The following is a 23,889-nucleotide window of genomic DNA, read 5'->3' as shown; positions in this document are numbered from 1 at the left end:
CACCCCTTTGAGGTTGCTCATGGCTTGGAAGTAGATGAGATACGCCTTCTTGGGCTCCAGCGGTGGGTTCCAGTAGCCACTGTAGGTCTGGTTGTCCCCCACAGTGAAGGGTTTGGCTTCAGTGAGGCTGCTGGCGGGCAGCTCGGCCCCGAAGTAGTGTACAGAACCACGAGACACAGCATCATCGAAGGTGAGTGGCACCGGGAAGCACTCCTGCCCACCCAGCTCCCGCTTGAGCTTCTTGGGCCGGTCTTCTTCTACGATGACCTGGTAGGTGCTGGTGAGGGCAAGGCATAGGTTAGCTTTGTAAAAAGGACGGTCCTGCCCTTCCCTTGGTGCTTGTCCCCACCATCCATGCCGTGTCACCCCCTTTGTGGGGGTCTCGCCCTCACGCAGCCCCAACCTACCTGATGGGAGCCCCTCTGCCCTGCGCCGGCCGCAGCAGCACCGTGATGGTGCTCTCCGACTCGCTCAGCGGCGACGGCATGTCCCCATAGTCGAAGGTAGGAGCTGCAAAGGGAGCAGGAGAGAGCGGGCAGGGGTGAGTCCTGGTCCCCAGGGATGCACCGGGGCTGCCCCCTGCTCAGGGGGGGAAACTGAGGCAAGTGCAGCCTTGCCCATGGCAAAGCATCGCTGAATGGTGTAATGTGAATTATTCCAAATAAAGAAAACCCTTCAAGGTCTTGAACAAGCGTTAGAGCTGGGAGAGGACCCGTGGGTGTGCGCCGAGGCGGGGTTATCAACACCGGTTTGGCAGAGGGGAGGAGATGGGAGCAGGATCCAACCTCGGCAGGACCCAAACACTCCAGCCTCCAGACGCACCCGGGGGACAGGACTGCTCTGAACTGATGGCACAGCGTGAGCATCCCAGCCAGGCAGCATGCCCAAGCCAGCCCAGCAGCACCCCCAGACAAAGGTGGGGGATCCCCATCGTACCCAGAACATCCCTGTGGTCCCAAAGCCATCACCAGCAGCCACTGGGGTCCAGCTCGCGCTGCTTGGCAGTTTCGGTGCCCCCATTAGGGCTCATCTCAGCCCATTTGCTGCAGCTAATAGTGATGCCACGGACACAAGCAAACAGTCCCAAGTACCACACGGCTTATTAACGAAGCCCAGTTAAACCCTCGCTTGTACGCTGATAGCTTAGACAGCACCGGTGTGCCGGGCTGGCTGGACTCCCCAGCCAGAGACCCACACTCAGCCCAGCTGATGGGTTTGGGGGGCTCACAGCACAGCTGCCACCACCAGCTGCATCCTTCGATAGCAGCATCCAGTCACCAAAATCCACAGGAGTGCACCAGAGACTCCGGCATTGCCATCGTATACCTGTACAGAGGAGAAGCCTCAGCACCAGCCGTGGAGCCCAAGGGAACTTACCGGAGATGTTGGTGGTGATCTCAGTGAGTGCCGTCTGGCCAAAACCCTTGCCGGTGCGGGCCCGGACCGAGAAGAGGTAGGTGGTGCCGGGGTGGAGGTTGGAGAAGACGTGGTAGGTCTCGTTGCGTAGTTTGGAGACGGTGCGCCGCGGGCCCGGCACGTTGACCGCTGGGTCGGAGGACTCGATGCTCTGGTAGCTGATCTGCAGGGAGAGGGCAGAGCATCACCAGCAGCCACGGGAGAGGGGAGAGACCCCGGATCCAGGCAGTGAAGGGTTTAAAGGGATCAATTCAGAGGAGCAGATGGTCATGGGGGCAGTCTGGAAGGCAGATGCTTTTTGGGGTAAATCAAAAGCAGAGGTTTATCAGAAAAGCTGTTGCTGGGTAATAAGGGTGACCCCAAAAGCAGGACTCCCCAGCAGGGACAGACCCTGCTAGCAGGAGGATGAACGCAGGCTGGATCCGTGCTCCAAACAAAGGGCTCAGGGGCAGAAGTAACACTGCAGCCGCCCTTAATCCCCACAACCGAAAGCAGCAGTTGCCCCAGATCCCCCCCACTGCACACACACACCCCCAACGAGACCCCCCTGTGTCCCCGCGGGTGCCGCAGCCGGCCAGGACCTACCTCGTACTGCGTGATGAGGCCGTTGGGCTCCACCGGTTCCTCCCACTTCAGAAATATCATGTCCTCCAGCGGGGTGAAGGTGAGGGACTCCGAGGCGATGCCGCCGGGCACTGGGGAAGGAAAGGGGACGTGCTCGGATGAGGCAAGAAACGCAGCTGGAAGGAGAAATCCTCCGGGAAACCCCTCCAGACGGCTGCAGCAGCTCTCCCCCATAACCAAGCCACCGCGTCCCCTCTGCCACGTCACCCAGCTCCGGCGCCTGCCACCAGATGAGGCTGGTGGCTGCCCAGGGAGATGCTCCCCAAGGCAACAATGCTCCCACCGCGCTCCCGGGCCCACTGGTGACACTTTGCCATGGGGCAGGGGGTCCCCATGCCATGGCACAAACCCCACAGGTACTGTTTCTGGCATTGCACCCAGTTTCTGACAGCCCAGCAGCAAGCCCCCGTGCACCGTTACCGGCAGAGCTCGCCTGAGTTCACCACTGCAAGGAAAGAAAAAAAAAAATTCCATTTTCCCATAGAACACAAATCCCCACCCCGTAGCCACCAGCATCCTCAGGAGACATTGCCGGCGCTCCCCCCCGGCGAGCTTCCCTCATCTGCAGGCAAGCCTGACATGCCCCAGCCTTCCCCTCTAATTAACACCAACAAAAATAATAACTGCAAACAATAACAGCGATCGACAGCACTGGGATCAATATTTGCTTCTTTACCATGGATTTCTTCACCCAAGGGGTTAGCGGGGACAACAGGAGAGGCGATGGCTCAGCAAAGACCATGACTCACCAGCAGCATCCTCTGCTGCAGGCTTGAGCACCCAAAACATGCACCCTCTCGTTGCAGAGGGACATCAGCTCTTCCCCTCTATTTTTCTTTTTTGCAGCTTTTGTTCTGATCTAATTACGGGGCCGAGAGAGAGGGATCGCCTTCCGTGCGCTTCCCACCATGCAAATACACAATTTCCACTTGATTTACAAGTTAATTTAATCAGAAGCGCCATGTCCTACATGTGTACACAAGGCACTTATTAAATTCACGGGAATTATGGAAACCTTTAGGGCAAGAATGTGTGTATCTCTATAGAAATTTTTATATATATAGCCTATATGTTTTTATATATACAGGTATGGGCACCACACGCTTGAGTGTGCACCAGGTTGAGACCAGCAGAAGCGCGCAATGGCTCCCAGGTGTGCGTATACCCTTCTGCCATCCATAGACATCATATATATTTATTTATGCATTTATATATTTATTCTGGCTGGCAGTGCATGCACCCTGCCTGCAAGGGAGAGAACTGGCTCCCCGCACACTCCTCCCTGCAGCACCAACACACTGCAATATTTCCACAGACACCTGGGATCAAGTCCCATCATTTCGTGCAGACATAGACCAAAATCTCCAGCCGTGGGTCACCAACACCTTCCTGACCTCCTCCGGATCTATATGGGGCACTTAAACACCAACTGGGCAACGTATAGATCCAGCACCCTCTTCTCTCCGTGTCCTGCCCACGCACCCAGGAGCCAGCAGGACTTCGCCCAGGGTCCAAGAGGGATGCTGTGAGCAACACTCTTGGTTTGGCCCAGTTAGTAATGCCCCAGAAAAGGGTTTTCCAGCCCAAAACCAGCGTTTACCACTTGGGATGGTGGGGGGGGGGGGGGGGGTTGTACAGCTTTGCAGCCCACACCAAGGCTCCCCACCAGACAAGGCCCAGCGCCACACCAGTGGATGCTGCAACCAAAGCTGGCCTGCTGCCAAAATAAAGCACAATCAAGGGTCCTATTATTAACGAGCCTTCGCCACCTTGGCTTAACTGCACAGGCAGGTGCTCGTCACCCACTTCTAGAAGCTCAAATCGTCATTACCTCCCAAGCAAGCAGAGAGATCCTGGGCCAAGCCTGTGTGTAATATCTGCAATATATCCATAGGTGGATATCCATCAATCGATCCCACCCGAGACCGAATGTATACGCTGCCCCAAGTTCAATCCAAGACGGAAGCCACAAGCCCCCGTTAATCAAGCCATAGGGGAAAGCAGCTGGAGTGATTACAGTATAGCAAAAAGACATCTGGAGCTCCTGTATTAATATTCAATAAGAAAACAGCTGGAGCAGTCACAGCACAGTGAGAACAGCTGAAGCAATTATAGCCAGAAAATAAACCATCAGGAGCATGAAGCTGGGTGCCCCCGGTCAGGCAGGCTCAGGGTTGGGGAAACTGAAAGTGCTGATGTGCAGAGAAAGGTGCCAAATTTATGCTTTAGAGATGAAAATAGGACCCAGAAACCCTCCCGGCTCTGCTCCAGCTCTGCAGGTTTTGCTTTCCAGCCTGGGAAATGGGAGCGATGAGCAACACACACACAAAAGCCACACATTTTGGTGGGTCCCAAAGCAAGGTGAGTCCCATGCAGAGGGGTTTCACAGCAGGCTTCTACTCGGGGGTCATCCAGGGGGTCTGGAGCTGGCCAGATCCTTTACAATTATCAATTCTTCCACCATAATCGCCGATTCTTGATGCTAAAAAGTGCTTCGGAGATTAATTACGTTCTTGCTTAACAGTGCCGGTGACTCTGCGAGAGCTAAGGATGCTCTGGCCACACTCAGCACCCAGCACCCACCCCGGGGCGCAGCGGTTCCTTGCACGCCACGCGAGCCCCCACCACTGCTGCCCTCCACGGACCAGAATGAGACCCCCTCACCCCACTGGCCGCAGGACCAGCCATCAGAGCAGCAGCTTTTGGGGGCTGCCCAGTGGTCCTTGAAGGCAGCCGAGTTGTCACAGCATGCAGAGGAGATGCTGATGGGGCAGCGAAGAGGATGGGATGAGCAGAGGGAGTCGTTAGCGGGCACTGCCAGCCCTGGATGTGGCCCGTCACTGATGGGTGGCACTGGAGACACGGAGCCGGCTCTGCCCTGTACCTCCTGCCACGTTCACGGGGTCTCCAGAGCCCAAAATGACCCAAGCACTCTGCTGACAGACGCAGCCGGGGACCGCGGTGCAGGGTAAGGCCAGACCTGGGAGACCTGTCTGGTGGCTGCAGCTCCAGGACATCCTCAGGGAACGGCTGGGCAGGAGCAAGAGATGCCAAACCCAGGAACCCTGGAGCAACACTGGAGCCTCCAGCGAGGATGTCAGCCCCGCTCAGGTGCCAGTGGCAGGGACCCAACCCTGGGGCACAGCCAGGACAGGGAGAAGAGAAACAGCTCAGCTGTTCAGGAGCAATGTTGCTGGCAAATAACCAGGGCCAGACACCCCTTGTCAACACAGACTCATCCACAGAGCTCGTTTGCACAACCTGAACCCACCTAAGAGCAAACTTCATCAGGGAAGAGCATTGGGGAAGCTGAGCAAAGCTGCACCAGGCTCTGGTTAACAGCACTCTCCCAGAAATGTAGCAATGCCAAATTAATCAGTGACCAAGCAGATAAAAGATGTTACCTAAGTATAAAGCATTAACTGCTTTAATCGTTATTATTATCGCTGCTAGGCTTTGGTTGCACACTAAGGGATGAGCGAGGACAACTTGTGCTGGGACGAGCCAGGCATCAGCCAACTCTCGCACCCTCTGCCAGACTGGGCATGGCTGAAACGCTTCACTCAAAGGACAAGGGCAGCGTTTCTGCAGTGACATCCCCATCCAGTCCTCTCCAGCCCCCAAGCCGCTCCCAGCATTTCCCTTCCCCAGCCACCACCACTGCCCCTTTCTCTCGCCACCCCTTCTACAGCCCTGAGGCTACAACAGCCTTTTCACCTTCCCGTTAGCACGACGGCCACAGAAGATATTCCCATCATGCCCCTGGCCAAGAGCCAGGGATGTGCACCGTGCCATGGGAAACACCCCGGCAGCTCACCAGCCACAGAGTCCTATTTTTGGGGACAATGCACCTCCCTGAGAGGACTCACCATCCTCATCCGTCTGGAATATCACCTCCTTGCCTTCCTTGCGACCCTCGGGGTTGGAGAGGATGAGCTTGACATGGATGTTCTTGTAGGGCAGCAGGTTTTTGATGGTGTAGCGGTTGGTGTTACGCTCCATCTTCACGCACTCCCGGAAGGTTTGGTTGTGGCCAGTGCCCACAAAATAGCGGTAGCAGAGTGAGACGGTGTAGGTGTGACAGCGAGTCAGGTTATAACCCAGCGGCTCCCACTGCAAAGTCAGCTGTCTGGACTGGATTTCAGAGAAAGCCAGGCCTTTGGGGGCCCGCATGGGCTCTGTGGGGGAAGAGAGATGGGGACAGTGAGTGATGAAGCAAAACATCTTGTGGGTTTACGTGTATTATCAGGGAAAGCCCTTTTACAGCGCAGGAACACGACAGGAGACTGCGGAGGGCAACCCTGACTCCAAAACTGGGACCAGCGCAGGATGCTGCTGCCCTGCAGACAGGGCTGGGGACATCACTGGGTCTCAAAGCCACCAACGCTGCAGGGACAGCAGCCCCCGTTGGCTCATCTGCCCCTGTGGAGGTAAAGCCGGTACCAACCCCGCTGGCCCGGCCGGCGCAGAGCCACGGTGGGCACCGGCAGCATCCACGCCAGGAGCAGCCCCAACCAACCAGATAAATATGCCTGTGCAATGGGAGCCCTCGCATCTTCATGGAGCCCGTGTCAGGCTCTTGAAAGGACAAAGACCAAGTGCCATCACCCGGAAAGAGTTTAATTAGCTCTAATTGGCCTGAACAGGAGAAGTCAGATTTAACTGAGCTGAGCTCCTTTGCAGACAGCGCATGAACACAGGTGGTTTGGCTTAATGGCCATAAATTCCTTTCCATACTTAAGGGTGGTGGGAAGGAGGGTCTTTGCCCATCCTGTCCCAGAGCTGAGCCCCCAGGTGATTCCCCTGGGATTTGCACAGCAGAGGAGTTGGAGCAGCTCGGGGTTGCAAGAGGCTTTTGCAACCTCAGCAGATGCTCCTGCAGCTCCCGATGCCCTCGTGGGACCCTGGCAAAACCCCAGCTGGTTTTGGAGGGGGTAAGCATGGCCACAGGCACATAGCCCCATGCTGCAGGGACCCCAGCGTTAACCTGCTGCCGCATCCAGCTCTGCCAAAACTCACCCAACCTCAGCCCCGATGGCCACCCAGTGGGAGCGATGGCAGTGGGCAAGGGCACAGGGACCTCTCCTCACTCTTTCCCCCAGGGCCTCCAAGAGCCCCCCCACACACCTCCCCAAGCAGCACCGTGTGGTGCCAGGCTTCAACATCCCCCTCTTCTTTTTATTCCAGTGTATTTAAATGCTCCAAAGGGGTTTCCAGGATCCCCTCCCAGGACAGATCCTACAAAGCGTGGGAGACAGGGCGCTGGGCAGACAGGCTGGTGAGGTTCTGAGGATGCAACTGCAGCCGCCTTTTGGGGGGAGGAAGGGCAGCTGTGTCACCATCTGTAAACCCACCGTGACCCAGGGGAAGTCAGGGAGAAAAATACATCGTTATGACACGTGGGAAGAGCTTGGGGAGCCTGAACCCAATACAAGTAGGAAGTTAAACGCAGGGCACCAACAGTGTGAAGCAGCACCCATCATCGGCTTTAAGGAAATACAGAAACCTGGGCTTTCTTGCAGCACCTCTGAAAATTAATCTGGGATGCAAAGCCGCTGCCAGCCCCTCACTGTGAGACCTGGGTTGGGGTTTGCATCTCCCCCTCCACCCCTGCGCCAGCACCGGCTGCTCCCCACGCACACCAGAGTGCACCCATCTCCGAGGCCGACCCCGCTTGTGGGGCTCTCCGCAGCCACGGCCAAAGCCACCGGGGATGCCCCACAGCCCTGGGGCTGCGGCCGTGTCCTGCTCCGCTCCTGCCATGTCTAAGGAGGATGCGCCCACTGGTCCCTGTCTGTGGGACAATGCTCCCGGCTCGCTCCCAGCTCAGCAGCACGGACCTCCACTTTTGTCGGGTTGGGGTTTTTCTTGTGCAGGGTCCCAGCCCAGCATCACGGCGGTGCCGGTTCTCGGGGCGAACACAGCGTGACAATCCTGTGCCTCCATCACGCCGCCTCGTTGCCTTCGACTTTGCTCAATTACCAGCAGTTAAATACCGGCATCAGGAAGACGGTTGCCATGGAGCGTCTGAAACGCCGCCGCCAGCCCCCGGTCCCAGTCCCAACACAGCCGTGGACGTCCCCCAGCATGGGTCACCCCCCGTAGGGATGTGGGGTCAGACTCCCCCGAGGGAAACGGGCTCCTCTGCAGCCCCACGGCACCAGAGAAGTCTTCCCCCATGACCCTCCCCGACCGGCAGCATGGTTGCACCATAGGCATTTTGGCAAAGAGAAAGCCCAGCTCCCCCCTTCCCTGGGGACACCCCGAGGGGGCTTCGGCAGGGATGGGGTTGCCCTGAATTATCCCCAGGTCATCGCCACGCGTGGGAAGGCAGCCGACCCCCCCAGCCAAAGCCATCAGCCCTCCCGTGTGACAGAGGATTAATGCAGTTTTAGATGATATATTTTTAGAGGCACCAACTGCTCAAAACCATGCACTGGAGAATAATCTACAGCTCCCTCCGAGGAGGGAACGAGATGGGAATCTCGCTAGGGACAGCCAAGGGGCTCATCCTCAGGGACAGTGGTCCTGAGATTTGGGGATGCCCTGAGCTGGATGCGGCCCCGAGCCTGCAGCCGCGGCGGAGGAGGAGCAGCCGTCTCCTGCCGGCGTTTGCCTGGCTCCAGGGACAGAAACCAGCCGTGCGGCAGCTGCTAACTCTGTGCATCCCATTGCTGTGCTTTCCTGCACCGAGGTCGCGCCTGGCTGCTCCTGACTGATCAGCAAAAACCCACCGTCCGTCAGAGCATTTTCAGGCTGGATGGACATTGCTGGATCGACAGGCTGATTGCGTTGGCTCGGGATCCAGCCTCGCCCATGCACCCTGCTACCCTGTGGCTACAATCACAACATTGAATTTAACTAGCGGTCCCTCCCAAGATGCTGCATAAAGCCACTAAAAAGTCAATTAAAGGCAGATCCGTTGGAAAACCAATGCTTCAAGCTCCTGGACCGCACCAGCAAATGCCCTCAGCACCCATCCAGCCCCAGCCGTGCTCCCTGCCCAGGGCTCGTGGCGGCAGGGGACCTTGCCCTCGGCCAGCTGGGATGGCCGGGATGCACCGCGGGACCCACCTGCGCACTTGGTGCGGCTGATGAGGGGCGGCCCTGGTTTGCCGGTGCCCCCCTCACCGGGCCGGGTGAGCAGGACACTGATCTCGTACTCCGTGTCCGGATCCAAGTGCCAGAGCTTGTAGGTCTGCATGTTGACGGCGTGGACCTCCGACCAGGGCCCCGAGGTCATGCGGTACTCAATCTCCTTGCGCACGATGGGGCCGTCGCCGATGATGGAGTTGGTGTTGAGCTGGATGATGAGGTAGGTGGAACCGGCCCGGAGCAGCTGAGGGGGTGCGATGGGTGTGGGGGGCTCTGGAAAAGAGCAGAGGAGGGGCAGGTGGAACATCCCCCTCCAGAAGCAGCTCCATAGCATCCCCAGCCCTGGAGCAAGTCCAATATTGGCACAACCAAAGGTACCGCAATTTTATTTTTTACTAGCTACAGTCAAGACATTCTCAACATCTCTTCCCAAACAAACCCACCACCTTCGCGCTGCAGGGCACGGGACAAACTTGGACCCCCCACCCAGAGGATGTAGGGACCGACACCGAAGTATGGGAGGGCACCATCCAGTCTTTAAACTGCGGCCTGTGCGTATGCCCTCCATAGCTTTTAGCAAGGCTTTAACCACTGCAACAGGGTTTCATCTGATCAAACCTTAATTATCTTTATAAGATACACTGCCCAGCGTGGTGCTGCACAGTTTCACCATAATTAATTAATTCCCACCTACTGCAATCAAAAACAAATGATCTAAGGCCACCGAGAAAGGTAGTTTCCTGGTTTTGTGCTGAACCATCCGCACGTAGCGACTCATTCACAGCAAGAAACTGTGATCCCACCGCACCAAGCATCCCACCTTCCTCTTCCTCTGCAAACAGCAGAGTAGAAATAGCCCATCCGTGACCCAGAAACCTGGTGGGTAAAAGCAAGTCACCCACCTTTCACGATGAGCTCGGCGAAGTTGGAGACGCCCGAGCCACGGCTGGACTGGGTGACGCAGCGGTAGAGGTCCTGCTCCTCCTTGGACACCTCGTCCAGCTGGAAGGTGGCCAGGAAGCGCCGGTGGCTGATGTGCTTCACAGAGGCGGCGGGGACCACCTCGCCACTCTGCCTCTGCCCCACGGGGAGAGACAAGACGTCACCAGGAGGCATGGCGTGACATCCAGAGCCACCAAACACGTCCCCAGATGATGTTTGCTTAAAAGGAGGGGGGGACTGCCCTTCTCCCCCCTGCCCAGAGGGGTTTTCTCCTAATGGGGAGGCATGGAGGCGTTGCAGAAGCGATGCACGGGGTTGACGGTGGAGATGCTGGTTTCACCACCGCCGTTGCTCACCTGCATGAGGAACCGCTCGGCCTCGGCAGCCTTGCCGGCGGCCACACACTGGAAGGTGGCATTCTGTCCCGCGTTGACCTCCACATCACCCAGGCGGGAGAAATGAGGTGCTTTCGCTGCCGAGGGACACAAGCATCGGTATTGCTGCAAAAATTCCACCACAGCCCAAAAACCCACCTGGGATGCTGGGGCTAGAGCCAAGCTCAGGATGGGCTCAGTCCCCATCCTCACAGCTTAGCCAGGATCCCTCCCCAGCCAGCCCACAGCGAAGATCCTGGGCAGAATCCCGAGACCGGAGTCAGGGATTTGTCCCCGTACAACCAGCCGGTGTCCCAGGGAGGGATGCAGCCTTCCCACAAGTACTGGTGTTGGATACGGGCTATGGGGTTGATAGAGGAGGACAGATCTCCTACCCCAACCTGGAAGAAATAGGGGGTGAACCCCAACAGCCAACGTGTTGGGACAGTTTGGGATTTCAGGTCTCCACCAACACAGGTGGCCCCTCTTGATGGGGACACTCAGGCCACATGTTCAGTCTGCGCTTCTGCAAGGTTTTATAAAAACTAAAGCAACGTCGGAGCTGGTGGTGATGGAGACGGAAAAAGGAGCACCAGAGGTACCCAGGAGATGGAGCTCCACCAGCCTAGGTGGCAACAGGACACCCAGGTGCCACCAGACTGCACCCTGGCATTAGTCCATCAGCTCTCCCCAGGACCATCCCAATGGGCACCAGCTCCGTACCCCACTGCCCAGCCCGGCTCAGCAGCACCCACCCACCCACCACCACCACCCACCCTCGTGTCCCATCCCCTGACACTCACAGCATGGATAATTCAAGAGCAAAATGTCATCCAAGCCAAGATAACCCCTGCGCTCGCTGGAGACCACCGCCTCGAAGAGGACCTGCGGCACCAAATGAAGGGGTCACCCATTGCTGGGGGGGGTCCGGGTCATGCAAGGGGGGGGTCTGCTGGGGCTCACCTGGTACTCGCTGGGCCAGAACAAGCTGACGGCCAACTCTGCCTGGTGCCACTGGCGGCCGTGGGAGCCGGAGGCGTTCCAGACGGCACTGCCCACCGGGCCCCCCATCACTCGGACGTAGGCGCTGAGGGTGCCAGGGCTGTGGCCGTCCCGGCTGTACATGAAGTAGCTGAACTGGAGGCAGTGGGTGTCATTCTCGCTCAGCGCCTGGAAAAGCAGGTGAGCTTTCTGGCCTGGGGCGTGCTGCGAGGAGTTCACCATCAGGTAGGAGCCTGCGGCAGGAGGGAGAAGTGGGGGAAAGCATGGAGTAATCCCTCTGCTCCGTATCTCCTGAGCTTTGCTGGCAGGGATGGAGAAGGTGGAGGATGCAGGACTGCAAAGACACGCACGACCCAGCAACGATGCTCAGGTCCCGCTGGGTACCTGTCCATGCCGGACCATGGGGACATGCAGGACAGGAGCAAGGGACCCGGGATGGAATCAGTGTCAGATACCTATTTGAGCAGCAGCAGGGCACCAAAACGGGACCTGGCCACTGGACGAGCAGGGAAGGATCGGGCCCATTCACTGCCTCCAGGATAAGCTGGCCCACAGGACACCGGGGTCGGTAATAGCTTCGATACCACCAGAGACCCTCTGCCTGCTTTCCTTTAATGCTCACAGCTTCGGCTGCATCAATACTCCCCTCCCCAACTGGGCCCCAGCCATTTAATTTCCATTCCCATCGCCTCGTATCATTTACCACGCAGTTGTCGCCGAGTTTAAACTGTGCTCAGCAGGCACCCGCAGGGGGGGAAAAGTGCTCACTGGCTTAATGAGCAGCAGCACCACGGCTCTCCGGGATGCTGGCACAGTGGCTTTCCAAGATACTGGCCCCAGACCCAGCTCCCCACCTGCCCCACCACCAGCAGCCACTGGTACCTCACCTCCCATCACCCAAAATCACCAGCAACAAAACCAAGAGTCCCAGTGCTTGCCCCAGTGCAACCCTGAAGCCGTATTATGGGGCAGGCAGGATGAAAATCTCAAAGGGGATCCCAAAGGCAGCATCCTTCCCTGCCCTGCATGCTCCATCCCAGGCGGTCTGGAGGCAGGAGGGGGATGCAGAAGTCCCAGCTCTTCGTGGCAGCTCCCAGAGCCATCCAACACGGCCATGGGGCCGGGACACAGGGCGGATTAGAAGCTGCCCTACCAAACCCTCCCCATCACCAAAGGCGAGGGGATTATTAATATCCCTTCCATTTTAATAACGGCAGAAGCTGTAAGTAACAAAGCTGGGCCATTTATTCAAGTCTACCATTGTTTTCCTGACAGTAGGCGCTTAATTATTAATAGCTTTCACCGCCGGTTAATTTAAACGAATTCACGCACTTTCCTCCCATCAGCCCCCAGTAAGCAGCACCAAGAAAAGTGTAATGAAGGTGGTGAGGGATCACAGGGGGCGCCCATCCATCTCGCCAGCATTTGGGAGCTGCACCTGGGGTGACCCCAAAATGCATAGGGGGACCCCAAAACACCCAGGGGGTCACAGCATCAGCTGGGGAGACAAGTTGCCAGGTACTGCACCGCATCCTCCAGTGAATCCGTCAGGGATGGGAACCGGAGTGGGGAAAGAAATCACCAAAAAGCAAAATTTTCACCGTGTCGCTGATCCGCATGGCTGCCCGGTGCTCCCAGCCCCTCCAGGCAGATATTCAAGGTGAAATAAAATGATAACAATTTCTTTTCTCGGAGTCAAGCACAGCCGCGTTTCACCGACGGGGGGAAGGCACTATGTCCGTATTCATTCTCTTTTTTTTTTTTCCCCTCATTTCCCCCAGCAAAATTATTTCTGCACTAACAAGATCGGCTCCATTTGGTCCAGGCAACGGCAGCATTGAGAGAGAACACCGACCTGCCCCATGCCAGGGGACATCTCCCAAAAGCCACCTCCGCCCGCTCAATCTGCCAGGCTCTCATTAATGAACACAGACCCTTCTTCCTTCTCTCTCTTTAAAAATAAAAAGCCAGACGACCAAAATAAAGAGACCAAGACTAAAATTAGACCACTGACAAGTTACTTTAAAAGACAGAGAATGTCCATTAAGGTCATCTGGGACCACGGACACAAACAGGTGGCAATCCACCAGTACATCACTCATCTGGCAGGGCTTCCCCCATGCACTATTTTCCCCCCTTAATTTTCTTCCCGGCGTTGCTGTATCAGAAAAAGCAGACTCCCACCGCTCACTTTTGTGCTAATTATATCCTCCTCCGCCACAAATAGTCATTTGTCCCAGCTTCAGCTTCAAGTCCAGGGTACAGGTTGGTTTGTTTTTTTTTTAAATGCAGAAGAACCAGAAGTACCTGTCCCTGTGTTGGGGTGCTGCATCCTGCACCGGAGCATCCCGTGGGACAGGCAACTTCTCATACAGAGGTGGCTGGGGGTTACAAACTCCCTTGGCAGCCCCTGGGTTTGTTTGGTTTTGGTTTTTTTGCAGGGGATGTTTTTGGTTTTCGGTAAGGTTTTTTGTTGCTGGGGTTTTTTAATGCACCCCAATGAAATGGCAGCACAGCCCTGCCTGGGTGCTCTCACCAGCAGCACTGGCACACAGGGAGCTCAAGGATGGCCAGCTGGTGACAACAGGGTGACAAGGAGGTGACAGCCTGCACACACACCGTCACCATCCACCCCACAGGACACCAACCTGCTCCTCCCTGGTCCCTCCATCATTTCAGGATGCTCCCAGGCACCCAGGGAGCAAGGGAGCTGCATGGCCCCTCCCGGGGAGATGCAGCAAGGACTTGGGGTTCCCCCAAACCCCTTCCATTTGTTCCTTGTTAATCCATCACTGCTGCCAGGGTCCCCCCCGCTGCACCCCCGGGTGCTCAGCTTCCACCAGGATCCGGCAACTTTTCCAGCCAGGGCAAGAGCAGAGCTGCAGCAAGAGCTACACAAAGTGCCAAATTCCAGTTTTTAAAGCTTAGCTTAATTCCTGCCAGCAAAGCTGGAGCTGGGGATGGAGGGGGCATCCCAGCCCTGCTGCATCCCAGAGCCAGCTGGGGACAGGCAGGACCACTCCCAGCAGCCGGAGGCTTGATGCAATATCACAGCTCATCAGCACAGCTGGGCTTATTTTAAAGCCCTGTCCATATTGTTGGCATTACACAGCAAAAATCTGCTCCAAAACTCATGATGGGGAAAAATCATTTCCAAACCTCCCACGAAATGGGAGCTGCAGAAAGAGCCCCAGGGCATCCCCCAGTTGAGACTTCAAACAAGGATGGGATGCAGGCACACATCAATACCATGTTTTGCTCGGTAATTCCTTCTTCTGATCCTCAATTTAAGGTTAGTTTGAATCGAGATGCTGCTCCAGGTGAGCTGCCACCCCCCTTTGCCACCATGAATAACACATCAGCCCCTCTGTGTGCCCCCCCCGGCTCAGCTGCAGCAATATAATTTTAGTTTTCAGGTGGGCTTTTAGAGAAGACCCCCAGTGCTCTGTGGAGAAAAAGAAAAAGACTCAAAAAGCGCTAAATAATATTTCAATCAAAGAAATGAAGAGAAACAAGTTTCCAGCGATGTTCCCTAAGGAAAAACCATCAATTTGCTACGCAAAAGTCGACAATGAGGGTTGAGCTGCAAAATCAGCCCGGAGGGGCTGTGCACAGAAAGCCTTGTACCCCTCCCAGCAAGTCCTCATGCAGGGTCTCCAGCTGAATCTTCCCACTTGTGGGATCAACAGCTCTTCCTTGGGATCCAGGTCAGCTCTTTGAGGATAACTCGACATCTCCGATAACCCTGGCCATGAATCCAAAACTAATGAGCTCCCAAGGATTTTCTCCCCAGCTTCGGACTGAAGCCCAGCTCGCCCACAGGGATGGAGCAGCTCTCCCCATCACACTGCCCTTCCCAAGGATCCTGCCTGCATTCCTCTGGGAAAAAAACAAAACAGCCCAGCAAGGAAGAAAGAAGAACCTGCTCCCCCCGCCCACCACCACTTCCCCATCTTGCCGAGTTTTTCCTCATACAAAACCACTGAGAGATAAAAATAAAATAAAATTTAAACACATACACCCCCCAAAAAAACCCAAACAAACAAACAAAAAAACACCAAAGAGCTATTAGAAGGCAGCAAAAGGCAGGCAGGATGACAGGCAGAGGGCAGCACTGCCAGCCTGGAGGTGCCAGGGGACCAGATCTGAGCTCTGCAGCATCTGCCTCCGGGAAATCACTTTGAAAGATGAAGCTCGACGGTGCCTCCTCCTGCGCTGGATCTTCTTCTCAACCCATCAGAGCCGGCACGGGAATCGGGTACCCTATCCCCACTTCTGCGTCGAGCCCCAGGACGAGCATCTCCCAGGGGAGCCCCATCACCAACAGCTGATCTGCCACCACCACAGGGTCCTTGGACAGACCAGTGCAATTCCCCCGGGAGCCAAAAATCAGGCTTAATTTTTCAAGGTTTTTATGGATATGCAGCAGGAGCTGGTTGGGAAGCGGTGCCAGAGCTATCAGCTGAAGGAGAGGCTCCTCAGAGGGGATGGAAGGACATCGGAGCTCATCGGGGGGGGGACAACGGCTCGGTCACCTCCCAACACAGCCGTGCCAGGGCATCATGATGCAGCTGCGTGGGAAGCACGACGGCAGCTCCGTGCATGGAGAGAGGGAAGAGCCAAGCAGGGAACAGAAACTCCAACTCACGGAGAATTTTCTAGTGCCACTGAGTTTGGAAGGAAAACCTGGGAAAAAGAGCCATTAAAGAGAAAAAACACCCCCAAATATGATGTTTCAGTATTTTTGAGTACAGCTGTGCAGAGCGGGGAGCCTGGGTGCGCCAGTCCCCGAGATGGGGCTGCAGAGGGGCAGGAGGGCACGCAGCCTCCACGGGGAGTTTTTACCACAGTTTCTCCCAACCCAACTCACCTCCTTTGAATTTCCACAGGCGAATTCAACCAGCAACAAAACAAGGTGCCTGCATGTCTCCCAGGGAGACCCTGGAGCTCCACAGAGCATCTTTGTCCTCTAAGGGACACCCTGCATCTCTGCAGGGGTGAGGACAGGGACCCAACCTCAGCTCTGCCCTGTGCTCCATCCTGGACCTGCCCAATCCAAATTCATACAGGGCTTAACTTAAACACCCTTGTTTATTTTGACCTTAAGTTACCACAACTCATGTTTCAACCCAGGAGCTCAAAAAAAAAAAAAAAAAAATCAGTCTGATTTCACACCCCTGCCCCATCCTTGCCTACTGGCCCACCCCACCACCTGGTCCTCTGCTCCTCAAAGGGCTTTGGGATCCGGCCACATCCTGCAAGCCCTGCGGGTGCTCAGCAATGCCAGGTGCTGCAGAACAAGGCACACGCTGTCCCTCCTCTCCCCAGCTTCAAACAGCAGGACTTCTACGAGACTAGATATTGCAGAGCCCCACATCAGCAGGTACGGACCAGCCTGGCACGCAGAGGCAATGCTTGGGGGGAGAGCAGGAGGAAAGTGCACCCAAAGCATCTAGGGAGAGTTATTTTGGTGCAGACACAGTGATGGTGCAGCCTCGTGCCTGCCCTACCCGGCTCCCTGCAACTGCTCCTTCAAAAAACAACAATAAACAGCTGGAAAAAAAAAATCACAATTGCAACATGGGAGACACCCATCCGTCGTCTTTAGGTGAAAGAGAGACAAGTCAAGAAGGGACGACGGGGGGGAAAAAAACCCAAACCAAACAAGAAAGCAAAAAGAAAGAGGGATGGAAAGGTAGAGGCGGGTGGCCAGCAGCCAGCATCCGCTCCAATAAATCCTACGCTCCTTGAAACTGGCTGATCTCCAATAAAAACTCATTTTAATCTAAGACCACGAGACTCCTTTGGAAAGTGCTCCCTGGAGAGGCCCCTGTGCTGTGAAATACTCTTCATCCACCAAACTGCTCGAGGGGGAACAAGAGGGGTGATAAGGCTGCAGGAGCCTCGTGTACAGCTCCCCACACGTACCGGGGTAAGACTACACAAAAATGGGGTCCCTGCACCCACTGGGTGCCCCAAGACCACAAGCAAACAGTGTCTACCTGGCATTAGGGGAGCCTTCAGCTACGGGGACAAGCATCCCTTTTTGGGTGTCATCATCGATCAGCATCGGGGATGGGCGTTCTGTCCAGGGACCGGACCCTGCGATGCTCCATGTTCACAGCATCCCACCCGGGATGGTTACATCCACTTCCCCATCAGCTCCGGAGTTTATTTCTTAAATTCTTTGCATTCATTTAAGCCCCCATCGCTTGCTAACCCAGTGTTATTTCCTCAAGCAGAGAGAGCAGCCCTGTTCCACCTGACCCCTTCAGCACCCTGCAAGCCCCCAAGCTTTAAATTCAATTTGCTGCAGATTTTAATTAATTACCATTATAAAATATATAAACAAATAATTTTAAATTAAAAACCAACTAATTGCAGGTCTAAGACCCTCCATCGTGAGCCACCTCAATCCCCAGCTCTGCTTCCCTCCTCGCTGCCCTGGGAAACTCCCCCCCAGGACACACACAAATTGGGATAGTTCAGTTTAAAGCAATTACTTGGAAAATCATCAAGGGAGGAGCAGGGATCTGTCAGCAGTCCTACAGGCAGGCTAAGGGTTGTTCTGCCCTTGCCCATTGCCCAGGACATGCCAGCGGGGACAGGAAAGGAAGGAAAAGGCAATGGGAAGAGAAGGTAAAGGAAGAAGAGAGTTAGTGGAGGGGAAAAGCCAAATTAAGCCTTGGCACGAACAAGGCACAAGATAAACAGCTGGAGGCAGATTGACGGAGCAGTAAAGAGTTTTCTACAAAGCGGTTAATGTTTTAATAAAAAAAAAAAAGTCATTTTTCCTCTCGAGCTCTAAACCAGCTCTCCTCTTTTTCTGCCCATCTTCAGCATGAGACCTGACCTCCAGGCTGGGCAGGAGGAGCCGGAGCACTGGGACCTGAGCCAGGAGCCAGCGGTCCCAAAACCAAGGAGCATCTCGAGCCCCATGCATCTCGCAGAGGAAATGGGTACAGGGGGAACTCAAGGGGGTCAGGGGGACACGGTTCAGAGCTGGAAGCAACCCAGGCATGGTGCCCACATCATCCTCGTGCAAGAGGGGGAGCTCCCCGTGGCTGCCTGGCTGTCTCTGCTCCCCCACCCTGGCTATTAGAGAGGAACTGGACCCAGAAAATAACAAAAAAACTTTTAAAAGCAATGAGATAAAAAAAAAAAAGAAAAATGTCCATTTGCATTTTCTTCTTTACAGTTCCCAATACTTCAGAGATGCCTCCAACCCACAGCCACGAGCCCTTCCCCACACTTGCAAGAGCCAGAAACACGTTTTTTTTCCCCCTTTTCCACAACTCCCGGAGATGGGAATTTCTCATGAGCCTGCAAAAGCAGCAAAAGCCGACACGCCAGCGAGGAAAGAGCAGGCAGCGGCTGCAGATCCCGGGCAGGGAGAGCAGCTCCAAAGGTGCCCCTCTACAACAGGATCTGGGTGCATCCCGGCCGGCGGCAGCCGCAGATGCCGCGCTCGACGCCAGATGGGGAATTTGGCATCGTCGGAGATGCTGCTGAGACCCACGGGAAGCGTGGAAAGCTGCCCAAGCTGTTGCCACCCCGGTGCTGCAGGCAGGGAGATGCCATGGTGGGGGGACATCCCCCACGCAGCCCCCGGCCAGCCCAGGGACCAACGGCTGGGGGTGTCTGGGCTGCGGGCAGCAAACGCAGCCATGGTAGAGGTCACGTGCAGAGGGACCAAAGCTGGAAATCTTGGCTTTCCACTCCAAAAAAATACATACCTGGGCCATTTTCAGGCTTCCCCAGCCCCCTGCCCCAGGGTAGACTGGGGGTGGCATGGGGTTGCACCCCACCAAGGCAGTGACGTGGGGCTCAGAGGTACCCAGAGCCATTCGATGTCCTTGTCCCTGCTGTGCTGTTAAAAACTCCTCACCCCAGGCAGCAACAGGGTCCCACATCCCCACCCCCGAGCGACACCCTCCCCATGGCCACGCAGCATCCTGCCTCACCGCGTTGAGGACCGACACAGCTCATCACACCTCGCCAGCAGGCACAGCAACACCCTGCCCACACAACCGAGGACAAGTCAAGCCTAAAACACCGCAGGAATTAAACCAGGAGAAGCCACGTGGTCCGGCTCTGGGGTACGGGACCACGAGGTGGGTTGGGGACAGGGGTCCCCGGGGACACGAGCGTGGCCCCACTGGGGACCGGGACTCACCGTGAGGCAGGTCAGCCGTCAGATGCGGCATCATATAGCTGCGGACAAGCTCCCACCCGAAGTCATCATCCTCACCCTGGCTGTACTCGCACTGGTTTGGGTCACCGTCCTCCTCGAAGGTGCAGCCAGCTGTGGAGAGAGAGACCTGTCAGCCCCCGCCGAGACCCCACAGAGCAGCTGGTCCCACTCCAAAAGCTCTGCCAGGATGGTGTGCTACCCCCCCAAAAAACACAGGGGGACCCCAGGCATCCCACCATGTGCACCTGTGAGCAAGGGTATGGTCCTGTCTGCGGCTAATCCCCCATCTCTCCCATTCAGTTCCCCCACCAGTGAAACGAGCTGGCAGGTCTCAGTTCCCGGGGAGGTCTCAGCCGCAGGAGCAGGATGCAGCTCCCAGCTTTGCTTCCCAGGGGCCAGTCACCAAACGAGGGGTTTCTCCCAAGAAACAGGCACTCAAATGCAGCGGTCACACGAGGATTTGCAAGACCCCAGGGGCTCCTGCAAAAATCCTGCTTTGGCCTCATCCCTCCGCCTTTGACCTTGAGCTCTTGGGGGTCTGTCCATTGCCTGACACGACAGCAGCAGGTCTCAGCCAGGACCTCCAACAACAGCAATCACACCCCTACAAATGCATCACTAAACAACTCCCCCCCAGCCATGGGCTGGCACTTCTGAGCCCTCTGATTTATCTGTTGGGGATTTGGGGTTGTTTTTTATCTTTTGCAAAGAGCAAAGGCAAAAGCCACACACCACCTCCCCGGTCTGCAAGGTGCTCGGCTGAGCACAGAGAATCGGAATAAAAGCCCAGAGGCCACTTGTCCCCACACGTACTGAGGTGACACAGAGACAGCACAGAGACACCAGCCAGCCCCCCCCCACCCTGCATCCAGCCCCCCATCCCACATCCAGCCCCCCCACATCCCACATCCAGCCAAACCCTGGAGCTCTGGGGCTGGCTTTGCCCATGGGGCTGTTCCAGACTGGTTCTTTAACACTGACCTATTGTTCCGTTAAACCCACAGATTATGCGAGGACCAGGGCACCAGCGCTAATTAATACGAGCCCCTGGGCTGACAAGGGCAGGCACGTTAAGAAAGCCCTGAGCAAGCAGAACAAACAAAGGCAAATATGCTCTAATGGGCCAGCATGAAAGCAGAGCTGGGCCAGGGGATTATTTCTTCTGGTTTTTTTCCTATTTTATCCCCAAATTACATCAGTAATTCCCCCCGCCACCCGGGGATTTGCCAGTTAATGGCCTCACTGCTGCCGGCATGGGTTGTGCTTCCCCGTGCCAGAGGATGCTCAGATGCATCGCTTGTGCAAACATGAGTCCAAACACTGGAAAAAAGCCCATAAAATGCCCAGAAAAATACGATTCCCAATTCTTTCACGTGGAAGAACATATCTGGGGCTTTTTCCCCCCTTTACACTCAGTTTTTAAAGCACAAGGGCACACTCCAGCTCCATCACCAAGTTTTGGGTTTTCTTCCTCTCAGAACCACAAAAAAATTCTTTTTAAAAAAAACTAAAAGCAAATTCTCTCCTATTCATATGCCTGGAGGCACCAGGACCTCACAGTTTTCTTAAATCCTTCCTGAAATGGAGCGTCTGCCCAGCCTACGTGCGGATGCACCCCCGCACCACAGACCCCGGTCCTCAGCTCCTTCAGCTCCCGCCATGAGCCGCACCGGATTTTAAATAGTCTGAAACTTGGCTGCGCCTTCTAATGGGAGAAAAAGCACAAATCTGTCAAAATTTTCCAGGAAGAAAAAAAAATTCAAAATAAAACAGTGTCAGAAACTAAAAAAAAAAAAGCCCAAGTGTTTCTTTCCAAGATCTACTGAAATGGGATATTCTGGGAGGGAGAAGTTTGTTCTTAGTGTTGGGGGTTTTTTTGGTCTGAGAAACCAGAGGGGAGACAAACAGTGTTTCAGGCTGGCAGAGCCCCATTTCCCAGGGAAAAGTGATTCCTTCACCCCCAATAAACTATTCCCAGCCACTAATGACATCGAGGGAGACATAACCTGCTCCTCCTGGGCTGCATCTCCACCACCCCCATCCCGCTGCCATCCCCAGTGCAACCACTGGCACCAACTGGCCTCGTGCCTCAGTTTCCCCACTGCTCCCTCACCCCAAGGCCAGATCCTCAGTCACCTGCGAGACGCTGCCCAAGCTGCAGAAGCTTAAAATGCAATTACGTGGAGTAGATATTTTGCTGGCAGAGGCACAGCTGGCCGAAACGATCCGTCTCCCTCCTTGGACAGGTTTATTGTTATGACTTTTCCCTGCACAAGCCTTCCCTCCCCTCCGCTCCCTCCAGCCGCAGCGCAAAACGAAGGTGGCTTGACCAGCCGCTCCATCTCGCCAACAAATTTGTCTATGATTTGTATACACAGGGAAAAAATAAAAAAGGTTTTGCAGAGCCTTGGTTTCCATGAGCTATGGGATGATTATAGCACCATCTCTCCCCATCCAAGGGTAGGGCTGGGGAGAAGCTCAACCTCCAGCTCCTTCTCCCTCCTAATCACAAGATTAATAGGATCACAAAAATTAACACCTGAGCAATTAAATGCCAACATCCCAGTTTCAGAGGGGGTGGCTGTGGGTGCCCCAGCAGCTGTGGAAAGTCAGAGGGGGTAAACTCAGAGTGGCTTTCGAAAAACTAAGGTTTCATCAACGTGTTTACAAGGAGGGCAGGGAGACTGCAACCTGAAATACCCACCTGCAGCACAGGGATGGTTATACCCACCCTAAGGGCTAACGGCAGTGGGACGGGGTCTGTGGGAGCCAGCTGGGACCGCTCCGGGTCCGGATGCACCCTAAAAAAAAAAAATCACCAGGCGGAAACAAGGAGCCCCCAGTTCCCAGCCCCTGTGCTGGCTCAAGGCCAGGGTAACAGCAGCTCCAGGCGGTGAGATGAAGGCAGCGAGCGCAGGAGGTGCGATTCAAACGCAAGAGTGGCTAAAAATACTGCCGGGGGTGTGACGGTCTGCTCCCGGGGGTGCGAGGCATCCGAGACGATATCTGAACACCCCAAAGTCACCTAAGCCCCCCCCCCCCGAAACACAGAGCCTGCTCCAACATAACAAGCACCCCGTGCCAAGGACAAGACGTACCCCCGAAACACCCCACGTGAAATCCCTGTGGCACCGTGGTGTACCCGGGCAGAAAGGAGGAGGGATGAGTGCTAACATCGGGGTAAACACCAGATGGACCAAAATTTTAAAAAAGGAAATAAAAAGAGAGGTGGCTTGAGGGATTTGCCAGGGAGACAAGTACTGATGCTGCTCAGCATCCCCCCTGGGTACTGGTGCCACCCAGCATCCCTCCCGGGTACCACTGCAACACCAGAGCATGCCCAGGCAGAGGGGAGCAGGGGGGTGAGCACTAATATGGGGTTTAAACACCAGATGGACCATATCTTTTTTTTAAAAAGAAAGAAAAAGAAGAGGTGGCTTAATGGATTCACCAGGGAGATGGGTACTGCTGCCACCCAGCATCCCTCCTGGGTACCGCTACCACCCAGCATCCCCCTCCCCAGGGATGGAGAGGAGGAAAGCCAGGGAGAAGAGGAACGAAGGATTCGCAAAGAAGAGGGAGGAAAAGAAAGACCAACCAAGTACAATGGACGGCATGTAATTAAATCTCCGTGGCCACCGAGGAATGTGGCCGCCTGCCCACCAGCCCGCCCAGTGCTCTTTCATCCACCAAGTCTATGCTCCTCTCACTTCAAAGTTAATTACACACTTAAACCTTTTCTGTTTAACCTCCTGCACTGTGAGACAAGCTCCACAGGCTTCTCTTTTCTTTTATCCAGCAGCCTTGAAAAGGCTCCCGCGCTAAAGGGCGGCCCAGCACCATCCGTGATGGGATCGCACTCTCCCGTACCCCGAGGGGGATACGGACACTGCCCAGACCCTCAGGGCATTATCTGATGGGGATGCTACATGAATAACATACTAAAAAGTGGAAAGACTTTATTAAAAAAAAAAAGGTCTTATACCCAAACTTCAGCAAGCACAGGCTCCCCAGACCTATGAAACTTGGGGCGGGCACCCAAGACTCCTAGTCTGGGACAAAGCAAAGCCAGTTGATTGGAAAAAGCCTATTTTGCTCCCATCTTGACCTAGCCAGGACTGGATTAGCCCCACAGGCATTTCTGGGATGCAGCAGCTTGGGGACACAAGCCCCCAGCACCCCACACACAGCACAGGCACCAGCCAGGAAAGCTAACACAAGTGTCCTTTTGGAGTCAGGATT

General features: G+C 55.5%; 1 protein-coding gene across 3 annotated transcripts in view; it reads right to left on the bottom strand.

Annotated features, from left to right (window-relative positions):
• Window positions 1-23,889, bottom strand: part of PTPRU (protein tyrosine phosphatase receptor type U) — a 77,550-nt gene that overhangs the window by 40,120 nt on the left and 13,541 nt on the right. For all 3 annotated transcript variants that reach the window (XM_075047677.1, XM_075047678.1, XM_075047679.1), the window contains exons 2-12: window positions 19,630-19,758; window positions 11,415-11,686; window positions 11,255-11,336; window positions 10,434-10,549; window positions 10,038-10,212; window positions 9,115-9,408; window positions 5,910-6,218; window positions 2,002-2,111; window positions 1,378-1,579; window positions 408-510; window positions 4-277 (exon numbers count right to left, since the gene is read on the bottom strand). In XM_075047677.1, coding sequence (XP_074903778.1) covers window positions 4-277; window positions 408-510; window positions 1,378-1,579; window positions 2,002-2,111; window positions 5,910-6,218; window positions 9,115-9,408; window positions 10,038-10,212; window positions 10,434-10,549; window positions 11,255-11,336; window positions 11,415-11,686; window positions 19,630-19,758 — 2,066 coding nt within the window. The remainder of the gene's footprint in view (window positions 1-3; window positions 278-407; window positions 511-1,377; window positions 1,580-2,001; window positions 2,112-5,909; window positions 6,219-9,114; window positions 9,409-10,037; window positions 10,213-10,433; window positions 10,550-11,254; window positions 11,337-11,414; window positions 11,687-19,629; window positions 19,759-23,889) is intronic.

This window comes from Buteo buteo, chromosome 16 (genome assembly GCF_964188355.1).
Source record: "Buteo buteo chromosome 16, bButBut1.hap1.1, whole genome shotgun sequence".
NCBI classification, from domain to species: Eukaryota; Metazoa; Chordata; class Aves; order Accipitriformes; family Accipitridae; genus Buteo; species Buteo buteo.
This window is presented reverse-complemented; position numbering and strand designations above follow the sequence as displayed.